Source organism: Myotis yumanensis, unplaced genomic scaffold (assembly GCF_028538775.1).
Source record: "Myotis yumanensis isolate MYYU_CA2020_CCGP unplaced genomic scaffold, mMyoYum1.0.hap1 SCAF_2, whole genome shotgun sequence".
NCBI classification, from domain to species: domain Eukaryota; kingdom Metazoa; phylum Chordata; class Mammalia; order Chiroptera; family Vespertilionidae; genus Myotis; species Myotis yumanensis.
Genome location: NW_027223753.1, coordinates 209,374,168 through 209,392,687, shown reverse-complemented (window position 1 = coordinate 209,392,687; position 18,520 = coordinate 209,374,168). Strand labels below are relative to the sequence as shown.

Here is an 18,520-nt window from a genome sequence, read left to right as displayed (position 1 = left end):
CCTAGTGTAAGTAACGGAAATGGAGATCGTAGGCGGTGGTCCAGGGAAGCCGCTCTGGGGCGAGGTTGCACGGAGCCGAGCAGAGGCGGGAGGAAGAGCGGAGCAGGCCCAAGAAATGCTGGGGGAGACCAGGAAGTCAGGGCGGGTGAGGCCGGGTCACTTTGGGGGTTGGAGTTGGATTGTAACCGCAGCGGGTGCTCTTGAAGGATTTCGTTTACGCGATGCAATATGTGTCATGTAGATCCTTGTGCTCCCTGAGGTGTGAACTGCCATACGAAAGGGAGGCTTTCTATTGCACTGAGATAAAGTTGGCTTTATTTACTAGTCCACTGAGAGTCTACTTGAAACAATAAGTGTTACCTCCCCCTATACTGACATTGTCAGTTTATTTACTTAGAAAAGGACACCCAGGAAAAAGGAAATATGATATTATGGGAAGTCTGCTAGAAAGAGGAATGAAGACCAAAATTCTCGATTTCGATTATATTGGGATCTCCCTTGACAGACTTAATTTACTCCCCTGGTTTTAGATATCCCAGATATATTGAAGGCTCTTCAATCTAAAAGTCTAGCCCTAACCAGTTTGGCTCAGTGGATAGAGCATTGGCCTGCAGACTCTAGGGTCCCAGGTTCGATTCCATTCAAGGGCATGTACCTTGGTTGCGGGCACATCCCTAGTAGGGGGTGTGCAGGAGGCAGCAGATCGATGTTTCTCTCTCATCGATGTTTCTAACTCTTTATCCCTCTCCATTGCTCTCTGTAAAAAATCGATAAAATACATATATTTTTTAAAAATCTAAATGTCTAGCCAAGACCTTCGCTACTTTCAGCTCAGCTGTGCCCCACTAACTGGCCCTCTCCACCTGGATGTCCCACAGGCACCTCGGACTCAGAATGCCTGAAAGGGACTCATTTTCTTCCCCAAAAAACCTGTTCTCTTCTGCTGCCCATCTGCCACCTGTTCTTAGTTTGTTCCCACCATCCACTCAGACTTGAGCTGGATTCATGGTATTGTCCTGGACTTCTCTCTTCCTCACCCTCTCCAACCCCCACCCCCACATCCAGTATCCTTCAGGCATACCTGTTTCATCTCCTGAATTAGTCTTTTCTGGCCCCTAACTTCTTTATCTCATCTGGGCTTCTGTACTGGCTTATTTCCTAACTGATTTCCTTGACTCCTCTTGTGCCCCCCTTGAACCCATCCTCCATAAACCAGCTCAGAGTCATCTTCCTAAAACAGCTCTGATCTCCTCACCACCTTCCTGGAATTCCAGGCCTGCAAATCACCTCTCCTCCCCTTTTCTTTCCGCCTAATCCCCTACATGGCTGCCTCCTGCGCTAACAGCAAACCATTCCTGGGTGCTGGTGTACCTGACCTATGTCTCACCTCTCCGCCTTTGCTTCTCTTGTGCACGCCGAAAAGATTCCCACTCTTGATCCACTCCCGGTATTCAGTGTCACTCTTCTTATCATCTCACCCCCTCTCTAGGATTCTGAAATACCCAGTTTGTCTCTATTGTAGTACTTGGCTACATTGCTTCCTAATTATCTGTTAATGTGTCGCTCCTACCTCAAAACACTGTAAGCGTCCATCTGTTTTCTTAGCTGGAGTGGGAGCACATCCAGGCGTACAGGGGCCTGGCTGTATACAAGAACAGAAGAAAGGCCAGATGCAGTGCATGTGGGCTGAGACAGCCAGAAAGAACCTGTTCCTCAAACCCCTTTGGTGAGCAGGTTCAGGATCTGAGATGCTGAGGCAGGGGCATGAGGCCAGTGGTTTTACACCAACCGGTGCCCCAGGGTGTTGTCTGGTTAGCACCCATCAGACCTAGAGTTACTTGTCGGGTACCTCTTGTTCATCGCTGTATCCACGTTGCAAGAGAATAGTGGCCCTTCAGAAAACTAACTGTAGAGTGAATGTCATAGAGGAGGTGATGGGACAGAATAAGCAAGGTCTCTGCACAGCTGTGCGCCATCAAAATAGAAACACAAGTTTGGAAATAACTGGGCCTGACATTTGAATCTCATTGATAGGCTGAAATTGTTTTGTGTCTTGTCTTGGGCATAGTAAAAAAAATCTGATATTTTACCTTTTTTTTAATACAAATATTTTTTGAATTCTCAGATATATTTAATATATTTTTATTTCAAAGAGGAAGGGAGAGGTAGAGAGAGGTAGAAACATCAATGATAAGAGAGAATCATTGATTGGCTGCCTCCTGCACGCCCCACACTGTGAATTGAGCCCACAACTCCGGCATATGCCCTGACCTGGAATCGAACCATGACCTCCTGGTTCATAGATTGACGCTTAACCACTGAGCCATGCCAGCCAGGCACATAGCTTTGTGATTTTAAAAACAAATTAGAAGTCTCTGTGCCGCTTAAAGCAACTAAATGTTGCCCGAGTGCTCTATCAGTTCTTCAGTTTTAATTTGCGTTCTTTTTTATTTTTATTTTTGTGGCACATAAGATAATAATACATGTTACAGTTGGTGGGTGTTAGATTTGTGGCAGTACTGGGTGAAATAAGTGTTTTTTTCATACTTAAAATGTTGGGGATGGGGGTCTCTCAACCCAATATGGTACTGATTAGGAGCAGTGCCTGTTCTGACAGGTGTGGGTTCGAGTATAACACTTCACCCCCACCTGAAACGGCTTCTGTGCTCACTCGTGGTGAGAGAGGCTGTTGGATTTTCTCATTTCAAAGCTTGGTATTTCCTACATCCACCTATCATTTTCACTTCCCCTCAGTTGATTGGAACAAACTAAGCCTATATTGTCAGAAACTTAGTTGTATTAAGTTTAAGAGACGCAACCCCGGGAAGAAAACGCAGGTCAAGAAGCAGTTGTGGAAGGAACTGCTTTGAATATGCACTTCACCTTCAGAGTTTTGAAAGAAATTAAATAATGAATATTTCTCTGTTTTGAACAGGAGAAGGGCTTCAACAGCCTATGGGTAGAGAATGTGAGACAATCATAATACCCACAAATTGAACAGTGCTTTGCTCTTACAAAATGCTTCTGGTACTTGCTCTTAATTTCGGCCTGAATCATAAACATTACATATATTATAGGCAAGGAAACAGGCATTAGCAACAGTTCTGTAACATTGCACTGCTGGTAGTAAATAGCCAAGGGTTTGTTTCCACTGTGCTTTGTTTCTTCATCTAGGATGAAACAGTCAAAATTCGCTTTCTTGTCCAGCTCCCTTTCCTGCCCACTGTCTAGGATCTCCTAATCACAGTTACTTGGTCAGAATCTGTTTTCAATTGCAGAAGCATCTGGCATATCATCTTTTACCTTCACCCATTACAGGAATGGGTTGTCCACTGAGACAGATTTACACTTAAAGAGTTAGACATTTTGTTGCACTTGAAGAACCGTCTGGAGATATACACTGTGCTATTTTTAAATGAAAGGGGCCAGAATACAGAATATGTAGAACACGTGATGCTATTTAGGTCACACACAACTGCATTTCTGTATCACATGTAAGTAAATGCATAAGAAAGATTCATATCAGCAGATAACAATAATCCCCTGGGAGGAGACTGGGGTTTGGGTCGCAGTGATCAAAGCACTTTTGATTGTATAACTTGATATAGTATATGAAATTTTTGCCATGAAAATGTGTTCTTATTGGTTAGGACTCTCTCAATTGCAATTGGAGAAAACATCCAAGCCACCCTAGTTTTAAGGGCAAAATGAAACACAGCTTCATGCAGAGCTCAACTAAAGACACCAGAACCCAGTTTTTCTCTGTTGCAAATTCTGCCTACCCCCAGATTGGTTTCCCTCTCAGACAGACTCCCCAACATGTGTCAAGCTGGCAGAGCGCAGGTCCAAACTGTGTCTTCTTTTCAAGTCTCCTGGGAGAGAACTGGAGATTTTCCTAAAGCCTGAGCGAGGGCATCTCTATCTGTGGGGGAGTCCATTCTTGAACAAAGCCTGTGGCCAAGGGAATTCATGCTGATTTGGCTGGCATAAGCTCAACTCACTAATTTGCCTCCATATGGATAAGTCCAACCCAGACCACTGCCTCCTTCCGCAGGCCCTGCCTTAATAGTAAACAGCCCTGGAGGGGGAAAGGGTGTAAGTGCTCAGCAAAAATGCCCAGTACCGAGCCTCATGCAGAAATCGGTGTCATTTAAGTCCTGTTCCTCAGTGTTTATGCATTTCTGATTGCATTATGAAGAGTTTTCTAAACAAGAAGAAAGAACAAGAGCCCCCAATAACACTTTGGTAATATCCTGTAGCTTGGGGTTTGTTTGTTTTTCTTTTTATTAAGGAATAGTTCAGGCATTTATCGGTACCTGGCCAGTTTGATCTGCCAACTTCCTCCTTCCCCACTAAATCCTTAAGCAATTCCCAGACTTCTCATCTCATTTCCAGATACTCAGTATATATCTCTAAACGATAGGGACTCTTTGTAACATAACCACAGTACTATTATCACACCCTTCTAAAAAAAAAATTAATATGAAATCAAGCTGTTGAGTTCTTCCCATCAGTTCATAAGAATTTTTATGACATCATATTTCAAACAAGACCCACCCATTGCATTTGGTTGATATGTCTGCTAAGACTTAAATTCTAACAGTTTTTATCCATTTTGTTTTTCTTTGCAATTTATTTTGTTGGAGGAACTGGGTCATTTGTCCTGAGGATTTCCCACATTTAGGGTTTTGCTGTCTCCGTCCCGTGGTCTCATTTGGCATGTTTCTCTGCCTGTGCATTTCTTGCAAACCGGCATTAATAGTTAGACCTGATGAGGTGTAGGTTAGTGTGCAGGAGGAAGAAACTCCTTTCAGTGTTCTTCCCGCTGGTCTAATAGTGAAGTCTACATGAGACAGGTAAGAAAGTAACCAGATTTTATTACATATGCACATATGGGAACCCCATATATCAGAGAGTCAGACCCCACATACAGGAGAGGGACAGAGACAAAGTTAAAATGAAGGATTTGTGATCTGAGCTAAGGATGAGGTAAGGCACCTGAGGCTACAGAGTGGAGGAGGGATATTGAAGGATGACAAGAGCAGATGTCCAGTAATTAGTAGTTGCCCTGCCCTAGAGATAGGTCAAAAAAAGCAACCTCTGGTGAAACTCTTATTATGGGCAAGGCCCCTAATTTAAATTCCCTAAGGGAGAGAGAAGCGTTGCCCTTGAGCCTGCAGGGTCTCGGTTGCCTTCAGCTTTGACAATCCACATACCACAGAGGCAGGTCTTTAGTGACTCATTCTGAACTACCATAGCAGCTTTTTTGTTTTTGTGAGATTATTTAGCAGGTGGTGCTGTGTTCTTGTTGCATCACATCTGGCATCGAATGAATAGTTGCTGATGTTTGCAATGTGCAAGTAGAGATGGACCAGTGGGTTTGTGTTTGTGTGGTGTTGTTCTGATTTATCCATTTTAAAGTTGCTCAGTAATTTGTAATCTAATGTCTTAGCAGCCATTGGTGATCTTTGCCCACATCCACTCATTCATTAGTTTTAACATGGATGAATATAAGCACGGGTCCCTATCACAAAGTTACTACAATCAGGACTGCAGTTGGCTCAGTTCTGTGGAATTTGTCAGTCACACAATCATGTTGTATTCTCTATAGGCAGATCCCCAGATGTGTCTTGTTTGTAACAAGAGGAGAGGAAAACCAATTGGCTGGTCATTGCCCAACCTCAAAGGAAATGCACTTCAATAAACTAATTTTACTATGGTTTCTGGTATAATTTAAGTGAGAACATAGGAATCAAAATAGACCATAATAAAATTATTAATATAAGAGAAGTCTTTAGTAACTTGGAAATCAATATCCATAAAGGTATAAAGCCCACTTTGTATGGACTAATTAAACTTCAGTCCATCAAAAGGATGTTTGTCACTTTGTAATTATCTTTTGGAATATTGAGGTCACATTGATTCCAAATATATGCTTGTTTACATTTACCTGGTTGATCTTAGTTTGCTCCTCCAAAAGACTTCCTAGTACCTCCGAGTGCAGTGGTTCTCAACCTTGGCTGCACATTAGAATCACCTGGGAATCTTTTTAAAATCCTGATTTCTGGGCCTCATCCTCTGGAAATTCTGTTTCTTTGTTACTAATGTTGTGGCCCCACCCCATAACAAGGAAACAGAATTTCCGGAGGATGAGGCCCAGAAATCAAGATTTTAAAAAGATTCCCAGGTGATTCTAATGTGCAGCCAAGGTTGAGAACCACTGTCCTAGTGGAACATTAGTAAAGACCATTTGTAAGATGCATAAAAGATTTGAGGGTTTGGTTTATTCTCCACAGGCTTGGAAACTCCTAATTTTCCTAATTTTATAATTCCTTATGTCACGCAGCAATTATTCCATGGCCCAGACAGTGATGGCGAACCTATAACACGCGTGTCAGAGGTGACACGCGAACTCATTTTTTTGGTTGATTTTTCTTTGTTAAATGGCATTTAAATATATAAAATAAATATCAAAAATATAAATCTTTGTTTTACTCTGGTTGCAAATATCAAAAAATTTCTATATGTGACACGGCACCAGAGTTAAGTTAGGGTTTTTCAAAATGCTGACACGCCGAGTTCAAAAGGTTCGCCATCACTGGCCCAGCAGATAGAAGACTGTGTGTGTCTTGTGGTTTGGTCATAGGTGGTACAGGCGGAGGTAGAGGACTTACATAATGAGAACAAGGCTAACCACAGTGCCACTTAAAACAAGACTAAAATTGCCCAGTAAATGAAAACCGTAACTGGGAGGGGGTTATGTCGGGGTACAGCAAGTGTGATCTTACAAGGATCCTCTTAGCAAAAATATCCCTAAGCTTTGCCAGTGTCCCTGGGGCCAGTTGTGTGGGACTTGAGCAAATCCTTGCATCTCTTGTAGGATTTGCATTTTTACTTTGCAAGAGGAATGAAAATGATGGAGTGCAGGGGAGATGCTAGTTTCAGCAGAGGGGCATTGAGGGGAGCTCATTTTATAAATAAGCACCCCATTAGTTAATTTTTTGTTGTGATTCCATTTGCTTCCTCACATTACTCAGGCAATAAGGACACACGATCACGACCACCCTGCCCCATAGCTGATAAAACTGCCAACTTTAAATGTGCTTGTTTTATAACAATGAGGAAATATGTGCTTCAATTAGAAAAGCCCTTTGCAGATGAAATGTATGTGGTTATTCTCACTGCTCATGTGGCAGTTCTGAACTTGAGGAAAAGAAATGCAAGGACTCTGAAATACGATTTTGTGTTGTTTTGCCCTCTAGGAGGTTTCAGTCAAGAAGAACTTCTAAAAATATGGAAAGGGCTCTTCTATTGCATGTGGGTGCAGGACGAACCCCTTCTGCAGGTAACATGAACTTCCCTTTGACACATTACTGGATCTTTGGCCTAGAGCCGTGGTCAGCAAACTACGGCTCTTTGGCTCCTTGAGTGTGGCTCTTCCAAAAAATACCACATGCGGGTGCGATCGACACTTCGTGGCCCATGCGCAGAAGTCGGTATTTTGTGGAAGAGCCACGCTCAAGGGGCCAAAGAGCCGCATGTGGCTCGCGAGCCGCAGTTTGCCAACCACTGGCTTAGAGGGATAAGAGAGACTTGTTGTATCAGTCCCCTAATGTGCCAAACAAACTGAGAAGCATTGCTCAAGGATTCCCTGTCACCTCTTGTCATATGGAAAAGGATGCAGTGTCCAAGCGTTGAGGTTAATTACCTTTTCAGATAATAAAGAATTCACATAAATTAAAGGTTTGTCATTTCTCTGCCGGTTTCATAGTCCCATGGTAGGGTTTACCTTAAAGTTTTTGTTTGTTTTTCTCTTATTTGTGGTAAAAAATGTCATGGCACTAGTCTAAGAACCTGTGAGCAGCCCTGGCCCCATGCCGACCTCTGCCACAGTTCTAAGTGGTGCAGAGGACGGGGCAGCCGCCTCCCTGGGGTCACGGTCTTCGTAGAGCCACTCGCGGCTCCTTCTGATGCCCACACTTACAGTCGGCGGAGACTTGTCCCAGGTGTGTGTGTGCATGGGGACCCGCCTGCCGAGCACAGTGGGCACCCCCACCACAGCTGCCTAAAGAGTTCAGTTGTGATGTGTAAAAGCAAAGTGAAGAGTAAGCCTTGAAATGCCATTCAAAACCCTCTAACATCATGGGTGGATTTTACTTGTCTAGGTTTTTAAGGCACAACTCTGCCTTTTCCTCCAAGCCATGTAGTAACTCACTCTGATTATTGCTTTTACTAACCTGAACATATTTTGAGTAGGATAGCAAGGCAAAATATTTTTAAATTACATTCAAAAGTAACAGCTAGCAGCTTTAGTGGAGGAAGGAAATAGAATAAGAAATTCGCTTTCGGGAAATTCATTAGAAATGGGTGAGGGAGACCTGAGGCCGGGGGAAGTGCAGATAATATTTATGAGAATCTATCTTTTACGTAACTCATAAAAATTCTTTTGTTGACAGTCCCCTTAGACCCAAACCACCAAATTCTCTACAAGCAAGCTTTCTGCCTCTGAGTAGGACTTGTGTTTCCAAAGGCACTTTTGCGCAGGTCAGAGCCTAAGGTGCTGTTCCCTGTGCTTGCCTCCACCCTGCCGCTGCCGCCTGTCTAAGCCAGCCAGGGAGAGGGGATTCTAATTCCTCTCTCTGAGTTTCCTAGAGTGAGAGACCTGGGGTGTCTGTGTTTCCATTACTGGGGGATTAGGATAGACATCTCAATTTAAGTTTGAATGTATCTTTTAAGCCAGGAATTGACAGCTAACTTATTTCTTCTGTAGGTCATTTGAACAGATAATTAGAGATACCTTTTTAAGCAGACAGCTTAGACAAATCTCAGAGGCATATGAAATTGGCACAGTAGTCCATGAAATTGGAGATTTTGCATAGATACCCACATGCACACTTCTTAGTGGAAGTGACATTGAAAAGAGAGGTACAGATTCTCACTCACCCACCTACCCAAGCAGATGTAGGCCGTGGTGCTGTCATCTCACAATGTTGCCACATAATAACCCCAGTGTTTCTCCCCAACCCGCCTTTGCAGGAGGAGCTAGCGAACACGATTTCCCAGCTCATCCATGCTGTTAACAACTCCGAGGCTCGTAAGTCCTGATGTTTTCATGCCTCTCAAAACATCCTTGCTTTTCCCATTTGGTAACTTGCCTATGATATCTAATCCATATTGTTCCTTCTCCTTCCTTCCAAGCTTCCGTTTCCCGGTGGTCTAATTTAATGTGAACCTGGGGTATTAGTGTGTTGATGTCAGGCGACAAACTCCTCCCATGGGAAGAAACTATGATAAACTTAGATACTGACTCTGAAGAGGGTGAAGGAGTACCTTGTAGAATATCTCAAAGATTTCAAAAAATATATACCTTAAATAATCCTCCAGAATCTCCAAATTCTGAGTTACTTTAACACTCCTAGAAGCTATCCGTGCATATGTCAGTGTGTGCAGTACCCTCTGGATGCCAGGTTTATCCCCAAAACTAGAGCCATTAAGGTTGTCACTGGTAATAAACTGTAAAGTAACCCCCCTTTACCAAAAAGGATAAACAGGGGAGAGACATTACTTGTGGGACACTCAGGCTCTGATTACTTCCAGGGGACAAATGAGACTGCAGAATTTTTTCCTGCTCACCCTTCCTGTGAACAAAGCCATCCAGTAGCCTTCATAGCCCTCAGAGGTTGTCTGAACTTGAGCAGAGCCCCAACTGACATGTAATGAACAAAATTCTACACCTGGAATATGGTATAGGTCTTCATATATCAAGAAAGATTTGTGCAAAAAGAAGTGAATAAAAAAATTTTTTTGACGAAATGCTAGTTTTGTGGCTCAGAAGAGAAAAATAGAATGTTTTGTTATAGCTCATCCAGCTGACACTGAGCATGAAACAGAAAGCTGAGTTTCTATAAGAGTCATTCAAGTGTCCATCAAAATTACTGGCTTTGGATTCTTAGGTGTAGGTGGGTTGAAAAGACCAGTAGACGTGGCTCAGAAAATCTTCTGATTTAGAAACTTGGCTTTCAGGAGATAAATAAAAATGCTCCAGAGAGCATTCTAGTTAAGCATTAAGATATTACCAGGTTTCCTGTTACTATAATGTGCTTTTGCTTAAATGTAAAAGAAATTATTAAGCATATTTAATGATTGACCAAATTTTCTAGCAGCCCAAGAATTCTTGAGAAAAGTATAACATGAATAATCCTAGTTTGTTTCTTTTCATTACTTTTGTGCTTTATGGTAATGTGTTAACCTGAAACCAAGCATTCAGAGCCTTCTGTTCACTGCAGAGCACCTGTTCATTCAGACCTTTTGGCAAACCATTAACCGAGAGTGGAAAGGGATCGACAGGCTGCGCCTGGACAAGTACTACATGGTGAGATCAGCAGGCCTTCATCCCAGTTACTGCAAAGGCTCATGAGAGGAAGGGACATTCAGCATCTTAAAAACAGTGGGAAGGTTTGATTGTGAAGCAGAGTTAGTTCTAGACTTGCTGAGATGACAGGCGATGTGAACATTAGACAGCCTTTGAACCTGTACTCAGAGACCTCTCTCTTGTCCCTTTCAGATGTTAGGGACCAGTTTGGGGACCTTTAGTTAGCATTTTATGATCTAAAGTCAAACGTGATTATTGTGGATATTTTCTCATTTGGGGATCCAGGCTACACCCGTGTCATTGCCTCATTCTACAAAGCTGATCAATCCCCCTTCCTTTTGTAACACAAGTTGTCTGTCTTTAGCTGATCCGTCTGGTCCTGAGGGAGTCCTTTGAAGTCCTGAAGCAGAATGGCTGGGAGGAAAGGTTGGTAAACTATTTGGGTTAGCATTTGGTGGCCTGAAAACTTTTAAGGTAATAGTTTGTTTTTCAAGCCTTTCAGTTAATCACCAAGTATGAATTGCCACATCTGTGCTATGAGAGGCAAAACCCCCTTTCGCATAAAGAACTTAAAACCCAGCGGAGGAATATGAAAGAGTTGAGTACATAAGACAGTCAGCTTTTTATACTGATTTCTGTAGTTACTTTTTTCCTTGTAAAACTTTCTCAGTCTCGCATGGCTTGTGGTGCAGTGTAACATGAGACTAAATGTTACATATTCCCGGGGGAAGGGGGGGGCGGTTGCACACTATAGTTAATAGACCCATATGTGTTGTTTTCTTCAGCCGAATCAAGCTTTTCCTCGATGTCTTGATGAAGGAAGTCCTGCACCCTGAGAGTCAGTCTCCTAATGGGGTGAAATTCCACTTCATTGATATTTATCTGGATGAACTATCCAAAGTGGGAGGGAAAGAGGTAAGAAACAATCCGACGTCTGCCAGTGATGTGTTGAGACCACAGCTAACCTGAACAGGGCTTTGCTCTTCAGATCCTCCTGTGAGCTGGAATGCAGTGCTGTTGGTGGCCCTCTGCGCTGCCAGTGACAGAACGTGAATCAGTTCAACCTGGCTTTTGACACATTCCTTCCCCGTCTAAGAATGTGTCCTAAGCAACTAATGAGACATGTGGGCATGATTCATGCACTAAGGATGTGCATAGAATCTAACTTAGGAAACGTTTGAAAGCACCTACATGGTCCAATAAAGAATTTGAGAACATGAGGAAATGCTCAGAATACTGAGTTTTTAAAAAGCAGCAGGAAAGAAAGGCAGTAGACCAAGCTGTGTAAAGGGGTCGGACTTGTGTGAGTGTGCATTCATCCAGGAATAGGCAAAGGACTAGACGGGAAACATTCTTTAGCATGTCAGTGATTATCTGAATTAAAAATTGTGAGCAATTTTTACTTTTTCTTTCACAAGTGTTCTGAAGTGGACAAGTATTTTTTTAAATTAAAGAAAGTATAAATGTTGTATTAAAAAAATACTCCCTCATCTCATTCTCTGACCGTCCATACAGAGCTGCTCCACAGAGGAGGAAGTGTGGAGCGGCGCTGGAGGGTCACTGTGCTAAGATGCCCGAGCGGCTGGAGGGCAGCTGTGGCTTTGGCCTGGCTCTGGGCACCTGGGTGATTCATGCACAGTGCGTTTGGCACTGTGAGATAAGTGTTGCTCAGTCTGATTCAATCTGTGTGAAAAAAACAACTGATACCTTTTTCAAGGACTTGTCAGAAAGGAGAAAAGGCTCTTTTTTCCCTTATTTTTATTTTTTTTTTCCTATTTGATTTCTAAATTACAGCTTTTAGCAGATCAGAATCTCAAGTTTATTGATCCATTCTGCAAAATTGCTGCCAAGACTAAGGAGTAAGTGATTCACATGTTTGTTTTTGTTGCTTCAATTAGTGTTTAATTGGGGGAGGTGGGTTGTTTTGTGTTGTTTAGCATGATACAAGGTACCTGGGATGGTTGTCCAAAGCTAATAATAGCCAAATGCTTAATTCCCATTGGCAAGACGTTTGAAGCTTTGAGTCATAATTCGGCTTTGCTGTTTGATCCCAGTCATTCCAAGAATCACACACACCCCCACCCAGAGTTCAGCAGTTGATGGTCCCACTGCTTCTGGCACAGATCCCTGGACTGGCTCCTTACGGCCACCACTGCTTAGCACAAAAGTGTCGTTAGGAACACGTGTGCTTGCTGAGCAGCTGGGTGGTCACACCGGGTCCTGCGTAGGCTGGAATGGGAGGTGCAGTGACCCCTACTTCTCATCCCTCTGTTGTCTTCATACAGTGAGTTCCAGACCATTGGTTTTAATCACATCCTCTTTGCTGTGCTTCCCCCTCAGCCATACACTGGTGCAGACTATAGCTAGGGGTGTTTTTGAAGTCATTGTAGATCAGTCTCCTTTTGTACCTGAAGAGACGATGGAAGAACAGAAAACTACAGTGGGTGACAGCAACCTCCCTGAAGAAGAGCGAGCTGAAAATGAGGTGACATGGAGAAAAACATTCAGTAAAAAGAAGACAGGTAAGAGAGTGTCCTTAAGCACTCTAATACATTTGTTGACATCTCAATGACTACAGTCTAGAATTTATCAAAGATGGCTTTGGCTTGAACACCTGAGAAAGGAAGCAGATGCATATTCCCAACCCATGTTTTGTTCAGGGGTCCTCTAGGGAAGACCCTGTGCCACCCACCCGATTCTTTTTTTTTTTTTTTTTTTTTTTTTTTTTTTAATATATTTTATTGATTTTTTACAGAGAGGAAGGGAGAGGGATAGAGAGTTAGAAACATCGATCAGCTGCCTCCTACACACCCCCTACTGGAGATGTGCCCACAACCACGGTACATGCCCTTGACTGGAATCGAACCTGGGACCCTTCAGTCCGCAGGGCAATGCTCTATCCACTGAGCCAAACCAGTTAGGGCCCACCCGATTCTTATCTCCCAGGACGGCGGGACATTTCCCAAGGGTTTATCATTGTTGGTGTTGCATTGGGTTTTGTTTGTTTTTGTTGTTTTGGCTTTTCAGTTGTATCTCAACATCCTAATGTGGACTGGGATCTATAGAGGGTCCTCGACAGGAGGCCTGATGTGCATGTGCGTTGTGAGCGCACACTTGTTTCTGTAGCCTTTGGATCTCGGAGTTCCTTCAGGGTTCTTTTTCTTGGGAGTTTAAATGCCCACTGTGGGCTAACGCTGTTCTTACCACTGTTTTATATCTGTGCAGTCATGTAGAGAATATGCATTGAAGTTGTGGCCCATCAGAACTCGGTGGTGCACGGCTGTAGTGCATGGTGAGGGCATCCCTGAAGCCATTTTGAAATGCAGAGTTTTCTAAACCAGTGACCAGGTGAAATTTAATCATGTTTTTGAAAGCAGGACATAAAACTCTATGTGGGAGGAGCCTGATTTGTTTTACATTTACATGTGCCTTACATAATCAGGGAGGATATATATCAAAATGTTAATATTAATAGCCCCATGTGGCAGAATTGTAAGTGACTTCTGTTTGTTTTATACTTTTGTCTGATTTTCTACATTTATCATGTATTATTTTTTTAACAAAAAACAAGGAAAAGAAGAAACACTTTAATTTTAAATTCCACATAGGTGGTGGGTTAATTAAAAAGCCTGAATAAATTCTATGTAGTCATGGCAGCTGCCTCTGGGTCCCCCTGCTCCCCACGTTTCTATCTAAACTAGAGACATCTCTCGCCAGGAGCACCAGCACCTGCTCTGTCTTCTCTGGCTGTGCCCTGAGGTCACACCACTAATGAGCTCCTAGGAATCCAGAAACAGTTCAAGTTTGAAAAGTGGAGTTTTCATTAGTAATTTTTATCTGCTTTCTCATGGGCTTTAGTGCTTTTTGAATTATTTATTAAATGTTAAAATTTACATTTATATATTAACTTGTGCCTCCTGTAGCAGCCCCATGAAGTTAGTATACTACTATACAGATTTTTTTTACTACAGCCCAAACCTGTCTGAAATTAGGGACAGACAGGCTCCTGAATCCACACTCCTTCCATAGCCAGAGTCACATGGTGCCTGAACACCTAACCAGCAGCTTCCCGTCCCCTGCGCTGTCTGGAAGGGGCGACCATGTGTGCTGAACAGTATTGAAGGCCAGGGAGGCTTGTCTGTAATCGATTTAAGAGACAGAATTAATTATTGCTCCTGGGTATTTTTTTATGTTCAGGGACTGAAAACCCAAAACATCTTTGGGAAATTATACTAGTAAATGTATTGCAGGGTTTTTCTCTTTAAGGAAATTTTCTTTTTCAGTAAGAGACACCTAATTAGACAGTGGCTCCTTCGGGAGTAGTCATTGCTGTGTAATTGAAGAATTTTGTCTTTGGCTGTGTTTTAGCACTGGGCAAATATCACTCCAGAAAGGAAGGAATCAGTGATGAAGGTGAGACAGACGGTGGTGGAAGCATGGAAGACACTGGGCCACTTCTCCAGGTTGGTGGCAGTTGTTGGTTTTTTTAGAAGATAGATTTACTGTGGAGTGGCCTAGCTAATTGGGAATTAGGGTCAGAGCTAATTAAACTCTAAGGCCTAATGTGTGAAGTCCTTTCCATCCCTTCAGTCACTAATGTCACCTTCCTTATAATGAGCTTATTGCAGACAAATCCAAATATGGAATTTTGCTAAGATATATTCCATACAGCAAAGTCAGCTCAGCGATACTTCTTATTTTTATTTTTGGTTAATCCTCACCCAAGAATATTTTTCCATTGATTTTTAGAGAGAGTGAAATGGAAGGGGACAGAGAGGTACATGGTACATGCCCTTGACCGGACTCCAATCTGGGACCCTTCAGTCTGCAAGTCAACACTCTAGCCACTGAGCCAAACTGGCTAGAGCTTAGTAATACTTTTAAAATAAAGGTTACTATGTTACCAAGTGCAAATTGGACATCTTTGTAAATTACATTACAAAGAAGCACACCCAAGTAAATTGTATGTGGTATATTTTACCACAGAGATCTTGCTTAAGTCTTTGGTTGCCCAGTCTCAGCACGTGCTTGTTCTGACGGCCCCTGTGAGTGCTTCCAGAGTCCCAGCTGGGGGTGCTCTGACCCTAGGACAGTGATGGCGAACCTTTTGAGCTCGGTGTGTCAGCATTTTGAAAAACCCTAACTTAACTCTGGTGCCGTGTCACATATAGAAATTTTTTGATATTTGCAACCATAGTAAAACAAAGACTTATATTTTTTATATTTATTTTATATATTTAAATGCCATTTAACAAAGAAAAATCAACCAAAAAAATGAGTTCGTGTGTCACCTCTGACACGCGTGTCATAGGTTCGCCACCACTGCCCTAGGAGGTGCATTTCCAGGTTACTGCAGGTTTATGTTCTTTTTTCTTCTCACGTAGTTTGACTATAAGGCTGTTGCAGACAGACTCCTGGAAATAACCAACAGGAAAAACATCCCTCCCTTCAACAGGAAACGTCTCTGCAAGCTAATCAAGAAGTAAGTGATTGCTTGAGAAGGTGTCCCTTGATTCTCATCATGTTCAAGTCCAGCCCTTCCATTTATCTCATGGGATAGGACATGCTGTTACCAGGCTTACATTTTTTATTTTTAGCATATATATGCACTTATAAACTGCAATGTTTAATGATGACAGTCACCTGCCTACCACTCCACCCCACCTCCATGTCCCATTCTGCAAATGCAGCCACACTCAGCTGTGTTTCATAATGATGTAAAAAGAAGTCTGCCCTGACTGGTTAGAGCGTTGGCTCATGCACTGAAGGTTTCAATTCCCTGTCAAGGGCATGTTCCTGGGTTGCAGGTTTGATCCCGGCATGACTGGGGCTGTGTGCTGGAGACAACCAATCCATGTGTGTCTCTCTCATATCTATCTTTCTCTAGCTTACTCTCCCTCTCTCCCTCCCTCTCCCCCTTCCTTCCACTCTCTCTAAAAAAAATCAATGGGGAAAATACCCTGGGTGTGTATTAAAAAACAATTATAAAAATAAATCTATTGATAATATCTAAAATTAGGTTGAGAAATTGCAATGTGAGCCCTAACCAGTTTGGCTCAGTGGATAGAGTGTCAGCCTGTGGACTCAAGGGTCCCAGGTTCGATTCCGATCGGGGGTGTGTGCCTTGGTTGCGGGCACATCCCCAGTGGGGAGTGTGCAGGAGGCAGCTGATCGATGTTTCTCTCTCATCGATGTTTCTAACTCTCTAACCCCCTCCCTTCCTCTCTATAAAAAATCAATAAAATATGTTTAAAAATTTTAAAAAGAAATTGCAATGTGAGTGTACTGCTGAGGTGTTACCTGTTGGTGCGATACTGAGCTGGGTAAGGGTGTAGCTTTTTACCCCTTCCCCCACCCCTGGTGTGGTTATGCTGTAGTCGTCGTTGATATCGTTATGACTGTACCAGTATTCACTGCAGAGCCCTGTGTCCTATTATGATTGATGATATACAATATCTGAGTTTGATCACACTCCATGTAAGCAGGCACTGTTCTGAGCACTTAAATTACTTCATGTTATGTGGTAAAGCCTCATAAGCTGCCTTCTGTAATTCCCTCCTCTGACGCATGGTTGACTCGGGCACAGGGAAGTCACCGCCGGCCCAAGGTTGTAGCTGCCAGACAAAGAGCTAGATTCAGACCTCCTGCCACTCCCCCACTCTGCCCACTTCCTTTGTATTCTAATGCACCAAATCTTATAGACTAAGCACTACTTTCATTTCTCCACGTGGTAAACAGAGGGGAGCTGAGTAGAGGCAGAGAATCTAAGCTGTGTCAGCCTTTGGAGACTAAGAAACAAAGTTAACTGAGGGTGGCCTTGTCCTTTATTTTTGGCCTTTGCATCACACTGCCTTTTCCCCCTCCCCTTCTAGAGGAAAAAGAATGTGAATTCTAAATATCACGTGTTTCTTAAAGTTTGTGCATATGTTTATAGAAGACAGAAAGAGGAAATTGCTTTATGAACTTTTGTTGTTTTCCTTTTCAGATTCCAAGATCTCTCTGAAGGTGAGGAAGGCAGAGCATTAGAACTGATGTTCTTACCTAAATGTGGACCTCACTGAGCACATTTAGGCCAAATAGTAAAAAAGCAAGATTGAAAGCATAAGAAAGAGTAGTAGCCTTTATCTTTGAAAGATCGTCAGTTACACCACTTGCTACTCAGCTGAGAGAAGCCCGAAGAACCACCCTGTGGGGCTTTTTCTTTTTTTATCTCACCACCCACTCTCCCATCCCAGGAACCACGATGAGCCAGACACGAGGCTGTATCTGTGGGGAGAGGGGGGGCATTTGAACAAGAAGAGTTTTTATTGGTCCATGTAGTTTTCAGTTTGACCTTTTTTAATAACAGTCGATTTCTCAGGGTCCCTTTTGTGACTGTAAGATCCGCTGTCCCCTGGGGAAACTGCTGTCTATAAACATGGTGACATCTGAGCAAATCAATAGCTCACTGCCCCCATCCCTTGGGCCCTGAGGTGCTTAGAACTAGGGTGCCAACACCTGGTTGGCATATCTGGAGATGATGTCGCCCAAGATTTACAGTCCCTTGCCTTGAGTGAGAAAGCCATAAAGTTGAGAGCCTAAAGTCCCTGTGTTAGCAGCTTTGAGGTTTGGATGGAGAAGTAGTGAGGAACAGTGACCAGGAGGCAAATGAGGTGGGGAGGAGGCATGCTCTCAGGCCCCTGGGGACAGCTCTGAGGGCCTCAGAAAACTGACTACGTGTGACTTTGGTGTCCAGCAGGCAGTATGTCTCAACTCGGTTTTGCTGAGGACATTTCTGCTGATGAAGATGACCAAACCCTCAGTCAAGGAAGGCATAAGAAAAAAGGAAATAAGCTTTCAGAGAAAACCGACATGGACAAAGGTGAAGGTGAGGCATAAGGCTTGGGGCCAGCAAGGCCTGAGAAGGAGAGGGCTGCCCTCAGTGACCTTGGGCCCCTCTGCGGTCCTGAGAACCCTGAGCCACTGACTTGATAAATTGTTACAGAGCAAACGCTTTTGCTCTTATGGCTGAAAAGTAAAGATTGTTTCTGAGTATTTGATTTTTCTGGGACACCCGCATTCCCACTTCCGGTAGCATCTGAGAAGGAGATACACACTGCCCTGTGACTCGTTTGTCTTATTACCACCTGGATCTGTGGCTTTACCTTT

General features: G+C 43.1%; 1 protein-coding gene across 3 annotated transcripts in view; it reads left to right on the top strand.

Annotated features, from left to right (window-relative positions):
• Nucleotides 1–18,520, top strand: part of RRP1B (ribosomal RNA processing 1B) — a 29,683-nt gene that overhangs the window by 591 nt on the left and 10,572 nt on the right. Inside the window, exons 2-12 of one of the 3 annotated variants that reach the window (XM_070407104.1) lie at nt 7,263–7,345; nt 9,037–9,094; nt 10,287–10,372; nt 10,737–10,798; nt 11,158–11,287; nt 12,167–12,231; nt 12,713–12,894; nt 14,741–14,835; nt 15,757–15,854; nt 17,358–17,377; nt 18,108–18,239. In XM_070407104.1, the coding sequence (XP_070263205.1) occupies nt 7,263–7,345; nt 9,037–9,094; nt 10,287–10,372; nt 10,737–10,798; nt 11,158–11,287; nt 12,167–12,231; nt 12,713–12,894; nt 14,741–14,835; nt 15,757–15,854; nt 17,358–17,377; nt 18,108–18,239 (1,011 nt within the window). Of the gene's footprint in view, nt 1–7,262; nt 7,346–9,036; nt 9,095–10,286; nt 10,373–10,736; nt 10,799–10,866; nt 10,970–11,157; nt 11,288–12,166; nt 12,232–12,712; nt 12,895–14,740; nt 14,836–15,756; nt 15,855–17,357; nt 17,378–18,107; nt 18,240–18,520 lie in introns of those variants that run through there. The other 2 variants (XM_070407102.1, XM_070407103.1) reach the window with 2 other exon arrangements.